The 12500-nt window shown below is 46.9% G+C and overlaps 1 protein-coding gene across 1 annotated transcript in view; it reads right to left on the minus strand.

The window, feature by feature from the left end:
* Positions 1-8979, minus strand: part of LOC311369871 (heparan-sulfate 6-O-sulfotransferase 3-B-like) — a gene marked incomplete at both ends in the record, with an annotated part of 15273 nt that extends 6294 nt beyond the window's left edge. Inside the window, 1 exon segment of the mRNA XM_084488089.1 lies at positions 8414-8979. Coding sequence (XP_084344215.1) covers positions 8414-8979 — 566 coding nt within the window.
* Between the last annotated feature and the right edge of the window lie 3521 nt (positions 8980-12500).

A 12500-nucleotide genomic window follows, 5' to 3' on the forward strand; every position in this document is an offset into this window, starting at 1 on the left:
CTCTCGCTCCCTCTCTCTCTCCCTTCCAGCCATTTCTCTCTCCTTTCATCTCTACCTCTTTCTCTCTCGCCCTTCCATCTCTCTCACCCTTCACCCCTCCCTCTCTTCTTTCATCTCAACCTCTCTCTCTCTTCATCCATCCCTCTCTCCTTTCATATCTACCTCTCTCTCTCCCTCCATCTCTCCCCCTTCCATCCCTCCCTCTCTCTCTCTTCATCCATCCCTCTCTCCTTTCATATCTACCTCTCTCTCCCTCCATCTCTCCCCCTTCCATCCCTCCCCCCCCTCCCTCTCTCTCTCTCTCTCTCTCTCTCTCTCTCCCTCCCCCCCTTCCATCCCTCCTGCTCTTCTTCGCCCCTGACCCTCTCCTTACCAGGATAAAGAAGTAAGAAAGAAAACCGGTGTCTCCGGCTGTCCTTAATCCCCCATAAGGAGTGTTCAGATTAGTGCAAATCCTGTGGAATATATCCCAGGAACCAACCAAAGACTTCTGTCCCTCATGTCTCTCCCCGCTCTCTACCGCAGACCAGGCAGAGAGAGAGAGGCGTCGGGGGTGGGGTTGGGGTTGGGGCTCAGGTCAACAGAAAAATAGAAAAACCCATTTTTCTGTCTCAATCAGCGGCTGCTTATTCGGCAGCTTTGGGTTTAAAAATAATCGTTCAATTCAAAGCAATATGATTTGTGCTTTTCAAAACGCATCCTTTTTTCCAATCAGGTTTTTATAAAAAAAAGGTTTTGTCTATGAAATGTCATGATTAATCAGTAAATACCGATGTCCGACACAACATGCCACTGCCACAGAGGATCCACCTTATTCCAGGCTAAACAATGCGCATCGCCATGACGACCTGTCCGGTTTCCCATTTCCGGTTAGAAGAGAGAATCCGTAGCTGGTAGTACTTTAGTGAGATGATGAGTTCGGGCTCCACTTGCCATTTTGACCTCATTTAATATAGAACTTTTAAAAATATTGCCGTAGCCTCCAAGATATGCCCTAGCATATGTGCTAATGTGCTAGCCGCTATGTAAACAGCACTCGACCGGAAACGGAAAACCGGCAGACCACTATGAATCATGGGAAATAGAACGGTCGCGGAATAAGGTGAATAGACGAACGCTATTGGTCATTCTGTGTCTGTAGGCGTGCCTGTGCCCTTAATTAACCTCATGAGCTACAGCTGTCCTCCCCTGGGGTGACACACCTCTGAGATAAAGGCCCCAACGTTTGATATTCCCACCATATAACCGACTAAAAGGTAATGCATTTTTTTTTTTACTTTGCCTTTGTTTTCTTGTACTTTGCTATTTTCTTTTATTCTTTTCTTTCATTTGTCACGACAATGTTTCTACGTGAAGCACTTTGAGTCTGCCTTGTGAGTGAAAAGATATGAATAAAGTTGCCTTGCCTTGCCCTAAAAAAACCAAACGATTATCCTAACGGACCGGCCGACCGACGGTCCGGAGTCCTGGTTCCGGACGCTGCGTTGTGACCGACCGCTGCGTCAGGCGCTGTAGGATCACTCGGGGTGACGCGGTGACGTGACGCTGGTGGCAACAACGTGCTGGCTTTAGTTATTGACTAATGAAGTGTGAAAAAGCAATACCGCTGCTCGCCAACACCTCTTAACTCCCCGGAGAAATCAGCCGCTGTTCCTGCCGCGCCACACCTTTTATAGCACGGCCGGATATTGTTTTATTAACATTTTTTTCCTTGTGTGTCTCACGCTTTAAACTAGCAAAGAGCGGTGACACTAGAAATGCATGAAATTTGATCGTTCATTAGTATTTCACAGAGTTGGTGCCTTAATTTATATATATGTAAAATGTGTGCCAACAATTAAGGCACCAACTCTGTGTACTCTGAATGAACTATCAACAATCATCAAATCATCATATATATTTATATATATATTTATAAAAAAAAACATTTTAACCGGGATATTAACGCAAGTAAAGGCTTTAGAAAAACTAAAATGATTGTATCCTGATAGATGATGCCCTAGACAAGGGTATCGTCCATCATAACACACACACACACACACACACACGTTTTGTGTTGAATGACTAAAAGTCAAAAGTGTTCTTTAAAGTAGCGGTGAAAATGATGAACGACCATTGCCTGCAGCCCTTTGTACTGGATGTGCTTTGGTTTCAGCATGTGCTTGAAAAAAACATTGCCGGGAGAATGAGATAGAAGTTATTCTCCCTAGTAAAGATCGCTGGTGTATTAGAATACATAATCTTCTGAAGAGCCTCTCCTCAAAACTGAATTTCTCTGAGAAATTTATACATGATGATGACCGTCCTTTAGTAAAAACCTGATGGTCTTCAGAACAGAGTTTAGAACAATGTATGAATAAACAAGCATTACGATATTTAACGTTTAGTGTCATCAAGAAATTGTATTTCATTTTTACAGTGCCTTGCTACAGGGTTACATAACCTGCTAAATATAGGAGACAGCCTGAGAAGCCGAACATGCTAAGTATCCTTACTTGTTTCGAATCCATACATCTTCAACGAGAATTATAATTGTCAATTCTCATTAACTTGTTGCTGAGGTTATTCTAATTCAGATTGCAGTAGCGTTAGCTCAAGAGCACCAAACAGACTAATGCTAATACAGTACAAATATTGTTTGATAAAAACACACTTGTTTTTCAGTGCAACATCCAACAGTGTGAACATTTCAATATAACACTAAACTGCACGCTTCAGGAGTCACTGCACAACCAGAGTGATTGACAGCCCGTCTGTCTTTTGTTTTTTGATTCAGATTAAAATGCATTCAAAACAGGCAAACCATAACCAATTGAAGAGTGACTTCAATGGGAAATATAAGAATGACAACAGATAACATTAAATAGTCCACGCAAAATGTATTTACAGATTTTGATTGTGGCAAAGGAGGTGACGGATAGGTGGAGTTAAGCCCTGGGTATCAGTGCCATACACAACCAAAATATATGATATATTATAAAGTGTTAAAAGCTAATGGTTAATGAGGACTTGTTACCAGAATTTTGCCAGGGTTTTAGAGTATAGAGGGCAGTAGTATGGACTGGTCGTCCGCATGTACAGCGTGGGGCTAACAGGGCCACAGGGTTTAGAGGTAGGGGAAGCTAGCTAGGTAGTTGGACAGCCGCGGACAGCCAGTTAGCACCTGCAGCCATGAAACGAGTCGCAGCGGGATCCACACTGACTGGGTGTGAGCCAATCTAAAGCTGCTAAGACTAAGGGCTATAAATATAACTGGACATTACATTTGACGCTTTTATCCAAAGCAACTTACAATAAGTACATTTGTCATAAGAAGTGAAACAATATATCGCCGTCGGTACAGTGAAGATGTTCATAGAACCAAGTGCAAGTACTAACAATCGCCAGGCTAACCCCATTCCCCGCGTATACAGCAGTGATAGCTAGCTACTGCAGATGCTACACAATTAAGTACATGCTACACAACATGCATGCACAACACAATTAAGTACATGCTACACAATTAAGTACAATGAATGAATACAACATTAAGTGCGTTCATTAAGTGCCAGGACGTACAACAAACAATAGTGCAACAGACAAATATGGGACTGAATGGCTATTAATGAGTCTAGGTGAACTCTGAACAGGTGGGTTTTGAGACGTTTGCGGAAGCTGGTGAGTGACTCTGCGGTCCTGACATCAGCAGGGAGCTCGTTCCGCCACTGTGGGCCCAAGATAGAGAAGAGTTGTGATTTAGCTGATCGACCTTTGGTTGCTCTTAGTGATGGCGGTACCAGACGTCCAGCTGAGGTAGTTGAGCGGAGGGATCGAGCTGGGGTGTGTGGTTTGGACATCAAAGCTGGTGTGATGGATGACATGGGCAGAGGGATGGATGGACATGAAGAGGAAAAAAATGAATGGACGACAGAAGTTTGATAGGTTGAAGAGAAATTTGATGTGAACCTATTAATGGGAAGCTATTTGAATGAATCTATACACACTGAACACTGGGAGGAATTGCTGCACCTATTTCCCCCATGGAGGAAAAATAAATGGGAAATGATTTCAAATGGCGATGCATCATTCTGCTTGACCTGCTGCCTCCGCGAACCGATGATGAGGATGAGGATCTTTGCGTGCATGGGTCCCAATTTCACATGGCCGGTTAAAAAGTCTTTCTTGCTTTGAACAACTTTTACAGGAATGACCAGGAAAGCATAATAGAGTCATAGTTGATTTGGAGATAGACTAGCAGATTGTTAATATTAATTGAAAAAAAACATTGAATTATGAAGCCTTTCTTTTCGGACCTGATACAATCAATCACATCTTCAATGTATATTTTAAAAAGGATTTTGTCTTGGTTTCAGCAAAATTAACAGCCTACAACAGCTGCTCCCCGATTTGATTTCAGTGCTTTTAAAAACTTAACCTTAACCTGAAAGAATAGAAGAGATCATACTAAATCTATTAGTTTAGTTGTCGTTATTGCAATTTTTTCTAAGAACTCTGTTATCCTCGATAGAGCTCACAATCCCTCTCAAATCAATGAGGGAATGGATTTAAAGGTGGTTTTTAGCTTGCGTTTGGTCTAGAGCAATATTCTAAAGTACTTCTTTCCAAAATGTGGATACCTATGATGGTAAGGGATTATAAATTGTAATAATGTGGATATGTAATGTAATATGAACAAATCTTGTTGTACATTATGAAATGGAACAAGAAGGAGATTAAATGGTAAGCAGCTATATGCCCTGAAACACAATCCTACAGACACACACACGCACGCACACACTCACTCACTCACGCACACACACACACACACACACACACACACACACACACACACACACACAACACACACACACACACACACACACACACACACACACACACACACACACACACACACTCACATTGTCCTACTCATTAGATGTAGAGTTATAGAAGCAAGGCATCCATGGCAATCTGCTGACACAGGGCTTGTGTGAATGGCTAATGTCAATCTGAGGATGCTATCTTGCCCTACATTGTGTTTATTGCTGATATGCTAATTGAGGGCCAATAGCACGTGGGTAAACACGACCCCAAACACTCACTCAGCAGCCTCCTGAATGTGTTATTATTAGCTTAGGGCTAGGCTAGGCACGTTTAATTTCCCAACACCCTTTTATGGCAGTCTCAGAGGGCTTCATAGGACCCTGCATTCAAAGGAGATTGCGCCGGCGTTTGCCGCCTGTAAACCCTTCAACAGACAAGCAAAGATGGCAGAAAAACACAGCAATAGCAAGGAAAGATCCTCAATGAGGAAAGCACACAGAAGTCCTCTTTCATTGGTTCAAGTGCCGCAAAAACTACTTTGAATGTTGGTTTCAGATTCCTATGACTAGTGGGCGCTCTGTCTAGCTGTTGTTTTTAGAAACAGGCTGCATTTACTTTATTTACTTATTTTGTAGTGCGGCCAATTTGTCAGGGTTTGTTAGTTCTCAGGCTCAGTCTCTCACTTCTCTCCTCTCTCTCTTCTTTCTCTATCCTCTCTTTATCTATTTCTATCTCACTCTCTCTCTCTCTAGCTCTCTCTTCTCTCCTCTACTGTCTTTCTCTCTCTCTCGCTCCTCTCTCTCCCTAGCTCTCTCTTCTCTTTCTATATCTCTCTCTCTTCTTCTCTGTCTCTTTTCTCTCTCTATACCACCCTCTCTCTCCCTCCATCTCTCCCTCCCTCTCTCTCAAGTTTTCTCCCCTGCGTCTGCTATCCTCTCATGTGATAGCCATTCGACCAACTCTCTCTCTCTCTCTCTCTCTCTCTCTCTCTCTCTCTCTCTCTATCCCTCTCCTTTGCATCTATAGGTATTCAAGTTTAAATTAAGGTTTGAAGATTTACAGACAATTACAGTAAACAAAAACATGAGTTGGATTTCATAAGAAATACAAAATTGACACAAACTCTTTCGCTCAGAGACGTGCATGCCCCGGTTCATCCAATAGGATTAAACTAAGCTAAGCTTGTGTGCGTGTGCGTGTGTGTGTGTGTGTGTGTGTGTGTGTGTGTGTGTGTGTGTGTGTGTGTGTGTGTGTGTGTGTGTGTGTGTGTGTGTGTGTGTGTGTGCGTGCGTGCGTGCGTGCGTGCGTGCGTGCGTGCGTGCGTGCGTGCGTGCGTGTGTGCGTGCGTGCGTGTGTGCTCGAGTGTGAGCGTGTGCATGTGCTTGCGTGTGTGTGCGTGCGTGTGTGTGTGTGTGTGTGCATGACTGGAAGGGTCAATGAATATGATGTAAGTATTTCAGAAACACATTTTCTCTCCAGGCATTTCCTTGCAATGACTTAAACCCTTACAGAATCCTCCTCACACTTGACCAAAGACATCTACCGCCATGATCAACACTAGCTTAGACACATAGCGCCGATGCCAACGACAGCTAAGCTAGTGGGAGGATACCGGATCAAAGGTTGACCCTGTAATCCATAACCCCCTTCAACCACCGCCTCCTCCTCCTCCACCACCACCACCTCCTCCTCCTGCCCTGGCCAGACTTCTATCGCCCTCCCAGGCTGGAGCAGATGAAGATTAGCACTCTGACCGGGCTAGCGCATGGCTAGCATGCCGTGCGTGACACGGCGCACCTGTCTATAAGAGTGTCAAAACCCGCGGCTCCGGCTAATTGCATCAGTTGGAGTGCAATTGACACAGATATTTAACACACTCTCAGCGCGGTGGGTGTGTTGAGGGGGGGAGGTGTGTGTGTGTGTGTGTGTGTGTATTTGTGTGTGTGTGCGTTTGGCCAGGGATTTAATTACTTGGCCATTACGGAGCCGCTTTCATCCAAATCAACTTACAGTGAATACCGAGCCAGGTCATTAAGGAGCAGGTAGGGGTTAGACAGTACAGAGACAGGTCATTAAGGAGCAGGTAGGGGTTAGACAGTACAGAGACAGGTCATTAAGGAGCAGGTAGGGGTTAGACAGTACAGAGACAGGTCATTAAGGAGCAGGTAGGGGTTAGACAGTACAGAGACAGGTCATTAAGGAGCAGGTAGGGGTTAGACAGTACAGAGACAGGTCATTAAGGAGCAGGTAGGGGTTAGACAGTACAGAGACAGGTCATTAAGGAGCAGGTAGGGGTTAGACAGTACAGAGACAGGTCATTAAGGAGCAGTTAGGGGTTAGACTCATTAAGGAACAGGTAGTTATTAGAAATTTATAGGGGGTTATAAGTGTGATCAAGTATGGTTGGAGCTAGGGTTAGGGTCGGTGTAAGATCATTGCAACCTATATACCACAACAACCACTGATATGTGATGCAGGTGACAGGTCAATGATGCTGCACGCATGGTTGCCGTGGGTCGTGACCATGGCGATAACACTCCCTTCTTCCTAGAACTCCCAGCCCCCCAAAATACATGTTTTTTAAATCTCATAGTGTTTGAAATCATGCTGAAACGGGGTGAAACTTCCACTCGGATTCGACGGTACCCATGTGAAGCAGAGAGCGCTTCGGTCCACTATGACTATGCGATGTCGTCAGCAATGCTGATGCAGTTCTGATTTTCAGCAATTAGTACCCAGAACAGATTCGGGATTAGCGGAGATAGGAGCAGCGAGCGGAAGGGGGGTGGGGGGGGCGGTCAGCGGCGTGGTTTATGGCTCCCCTGGGGGGGTGGGGGGGTGAGCATTAGCAAGAGCATTTTCTGTGTGTATGTCCGATTTGTATCTGCAATCGCGGTTGGTCCTGCAGTCTTTGAATAGCTGTGGAATAGACCCCGTGCTAGGCGGACACTTGAAGATGCTTGTGGCGTGTGTGTGTGTGTGTGTGTGTGTGTGTGTGTGTGTGTGTGTGTGTGTGTGTGTGTGTGTGTGTGGGATCTGATCTGTGTGTGTGATCCAAGACATATGGATGGATGGACAGATGGACAGACACATGGGTGGTGGACAGAGAGACATGAGGCAGGCAGGCAGACAGCCTCACAGAGAGTAAGACACACACACACACACGCACGCACGCACGCACGCACATGCGCACACAGATAGACAGACAGAGAGACAAACTGACACACACACACACACACACACACACATACACACACACACACACACACACACACAAACACACACACACACAAACACACACGTGTACACACACACACACACACACACACACACACACACACACACACACACACACACACACAGATAGATAGATAGATAGAGAGACAAACCGACACACACAAACATACACACACACACACACACACACATTGACACTTGAACACACACACACACATGCATATACAGACAGTGAGAAAAACCCGACCCACATACACGCAACACACACTCAAACACACACACACACACACGCGCACACGCACACACGCACACGCACACACGCACACACGCACACGCACACACACACGCACACACACAGCCATCACCGACTCACCGTTTGCTCCGTGGTGTGTTCTTCTTATCCCGCCTGCTCATCACTTTGGGCACACAGTTGGTCAGCTCCGTCCAGTCCGCGTGCAGACCGCAGCTCCAGCCCGTGGAGAAGCGCGAGAAGAGCCACGACTCGGTTTTCCCGGGCCGGTGACACGCGCACTTCCGCTGGCCGGCCATGCAGTCGCACGGCTGCTCCAGCTCGATGTTCTTCACCAGGTGCCGTCCGAAGGTGGTGCCGCCCGTCTTCTGGATGTGCAGGAACACGATGACGTCGTCCCCCTTGATGTCGAAGTCCACGCGGCGGTCCAGGTCCCGCGCGGTGAAGTTGAACTTGGAGCCGATCTCCGGGTCGGACTCGGCGGGGTACTGGGAGTCCGAGTACCCGGAGGAGGAGGAGGAAGAGGAAGTGGAGGAGGAGGAGGAGAACCGCCGGGGTGTCCTGTCCTCCTCCCCGGTGAAGCTGCATGTGTTGCTGTCCGCGGGACACACGTACTGGTAGCAGATCATGAAGAAGAGCAGCGCCGCGATGGGGATGAAGAGCAGCCGGTTGAACTTATCCTCCACCATGGCGGGAAACGAACGGGCTGTTCCGATCACGCCATGGGCCGAAGAAGAAAGAAAAACTCACGCGACGTCCGAGTACGTTGTCCTCTCGTTTATTGTTGCTTTCCTCATCCTTTTTTTCTGGAAGGTGGGGTGGTGGGTGGTCGGTGGCGGGGGTCCCGGCGTAGCAGGATCGGTGTCCCTGTGACTTCCCAACAACTCCGCTCCTTAGAGCCACGTGCCTGCGACGCGGGGCTGGTGTCTGCGATGGCAGAACACCCCAGCGTTAAACACTTCGGATTCTCTCAGAGAGGCTCAGGTCACTTATCAAACTTGACACACAGGCGCGGGAAAAAAAAAGAAGAAGAGTGCAGCTACTTTGCGATATAATCCGTCACTGCAGCGCAACGATCATAGCAATCGAAACAATCGAAAAGAAAAACTATGAGAGCCCTGTGGACTTTCCCGTCCGCGCGCTCTGTGGGACACACACACACGGTGGACCGGATCCGACTGAGTCCGCGATCAGAGAACATTCCGAATAAGACCGTGAGCCGGTGACGTCAGCAGCATCCCGCATCACACCGCCCTGCCCGCCAGCCTATCGGACCTCGGTGCGCGTCGAGCCCACAGACGATAGGGCGGATTACAAAGGAATTCCTCTGTGTGTGTGTGTGTGTGTGTGTGTGTGTGTGTGTGTGTGTGTGTGTGTGTGTGTGTGTGTGTGTGTGTGTGTGTGTGTGTGTGTGTGTGTGTGTGTGTGTGTCTGAATGTTTGTGTGTGTGTGTCTGTGTGAATGTTTATGCGTGTGTGTGTGTGTGTGTGTGTGTGTGTGTGTGTGTGTCGTGTGTGTGTGTGTGTGTGTGTGCGTGTGTTTCTATGTGTGCGTGCGCCGTGTGTTTGTGATGTAGGATTAGGACCTGACATCTCATACCATACCACAGGCGGAGGCTGCTCGTCTCGTTCAGCACCATGGAGAGGTCTTGAGGAAACCGCCGTCTTGGAACGGGTTCAGATTGAACCAAACGTGATTGACAGATCAACAGTTACATTTACATAACAACACTTCACCGAGCCATTGTTTCTGGCTCTTATACGTGAAGTGAATAACGAGTGTTTTACTCAAATCGCAAATAAAGGCCTTAGATATATGTTTTAATGGCTTTAAGAATATGAAATCCACTTCATAAAATGTCATCATTGTCTCCATATAATTATATAAATGATGATGTCATGTCAGCGTTAATCGGTTAAACGGCGCAGGCCTCGTAATAATGTATGTCCTTTAAGCCTTCGCTAATAAAAGGCTTTTGTGTTTTTTTCTGCCCGATACGCAGCGGAGCCATCAGAGGATTTTCCGCGGCAGAAGAGCATAGAGTCACAGCATGTGACTCGATGCTCTCCGCATCGGATGCACTCTGGCCTGGATGACAATAGATGGATAATCTGCCTGCACGTCCGTCAGCCCGACTCACATATCCTTATTCCCTTCTGCTGCTTCAGGCACTATGTGGTCCCTCTCTCTCTCTCTCTCTCTCTCTCTCTCTCTCTCTCTCTCTCTCTCTCTCTCTCTCTCTCTCTCTCTCTCTCTCTCTCTCTCTCTCTCATACATGGTCTCTTGTCCTCTCTTTCTCTCTCTCGTCCTGTTCTATCTATCTCTCTCTCTCTCTCTCTCTCTCTCTCTCTCTCATCTCTCTCTCCTCTCTCTCTCTCTCTCTCTCTCTCTCTCTCTCTCTTACATAGTCTCTTGTCCTCTCTCTCTCTCTTGCATGGTCTCTTGCCCTCTTTCATCCTGTTCCCCTATCTCCCCCTTTCTTAGTCTCTCTTCCTCTCTTTCTCTCTCTCTCTCATCCTGTATCATTCATCTCTCTCTTCCTCTCTCTTACAGAGTCTCTGCTCCAGTCTCTCTCCTCCCCCCCCCCCTCTCTCTCTCTCTCTCTTTCTCTCTCTCTCTCTCTCTCTCTCTCTCTCTATCCCTGATATAAGGAGGAGTATGGTTCAAGTAATGGAACCCTATTATTTATTTAGTTAGTTGTCAATTTCGGATAGACTTTCCATTTTTCTTTTCTTCTTACTTTGTATATCTTTGTTTTTTCACCCGCGGACCCTGCTATGGTATGCATTACGAGATTCTACAGAATCTCACGCCAGCGAAAACCCAAAAGTTGGCAGCCCTGTTGATATTATTGTAAAGTGATTCATGGAGCAGTTGAATACCTCCTTAATAACCATGCCAATCATAAACAGTAACAATTCTCGTGTAAACAGAAACAACTTTCAATCAATTTTTTCCCTTGCTCACTGGCTTTGTTTTAACCTATGTCAGAGACTTGAAATAAATCCTGCACTGTGCCTTCAGCTAGGTAGAGAACCACTGCCACAACAAGCAAGGGCTGATTATGGTCCCACGTTCACGCAACGCAAGGGGGTTACGGACCCCTTGTGTCCTTGCGGAGCCTCCTTACGTCCACCGCAAGGGCCTGACGTGCGCCTCCCAAAAATTGTAACCTTCCGTTGAGGCGACGCAGCCGCAAAAGGGCTGTGATTGGTCCGCTCACTAAAACCCGACGCAGGACCATAAACGTTCACGACTACGTCGAAGTGTCTGCGTGGTCCTTGCGTTGCGTGAACGTGGAACCATAATCAGCCCTTTATAATCACCTGGCGGCCATTTTGGTTCCAGACGCTAGCTAGGTGCACGCTAGCATTTAGAAACTATGAAGGAACCAAGATGGCCACTAGGGGAATTAGGTCCTGGAGGAAGGCTGTGGTGGTTGCTGCGGCTACGGTAGCTACATCAGAAGACATGATGTTCCAACGGAGTGCTGGGTGGTCTGCCGGGGATTGTGGGGGCTCTACTAATGGGTCTTGCCTTCCTGTGTACACACATATAGAATGAAGTACAGTAAGAGCAACAGACCAGCCTGGTGACACAGAGCTACCCCGGTGTTGGGTGAGGGGCGTGGGGGGAGGAGGTATGAGAGGAAGAGAGAGAGAGAGTGTGTCCAACTGGATAACAGGTGGTGAAGGACCACCATTACAATGTAGATACCCAGATTTAACACGCCACTGTCTGCTATGGGAGGACAATAGAACAGTCTGGTTCTAATGTTGTGGGCCATCCATCCGGAGACATGTATGCACTTAGAGAATTTATCGTAGGACGCTTTGGATAAGACCCGTTAAATGCTCCGAATTTATTTCGGTGCTTTGCTAGATTTGCCGTTGTTCTTTGTGGGTCGGAATCAACAGCTGTGTTGAGTATGATGAATAAATAAATACCACTTTGAGATGCTAAACTTCAATGCTAAAGGCAGCCTAAGCATCTTAATTTCTGGCATACACAAGACTCCCATAAGCACAGCCATCTGAATGGCTTTAGCATCTCGCTAAAGAGACCTAGCTTAGTTTGTGTCCTCGTTTCCCCTATAAAGTATCGCAGGACAAAGCGTGCGGGGGGGCGGGGTTAGGGGTTATGGTTAGCCCTTGACCATTTGTGTGGTTTTCAGTCACATAAAGCCTTCCAAAGACCTGGGAAAGGCTCA

This window comes from Micromesistius poutassou, assembly GCF_964030765.1.
Source record: "Micromesistius poutassou genome assembly, chromosome: 24".
In the NCBI taxonomy this organism is placed as follows: domain Eukaryota; kingdom Metazoa; phylum Chordata; class Actinopteri; order Gadiformes; family Gadidae; genus Micromesistius; species Micromesistius poutassou.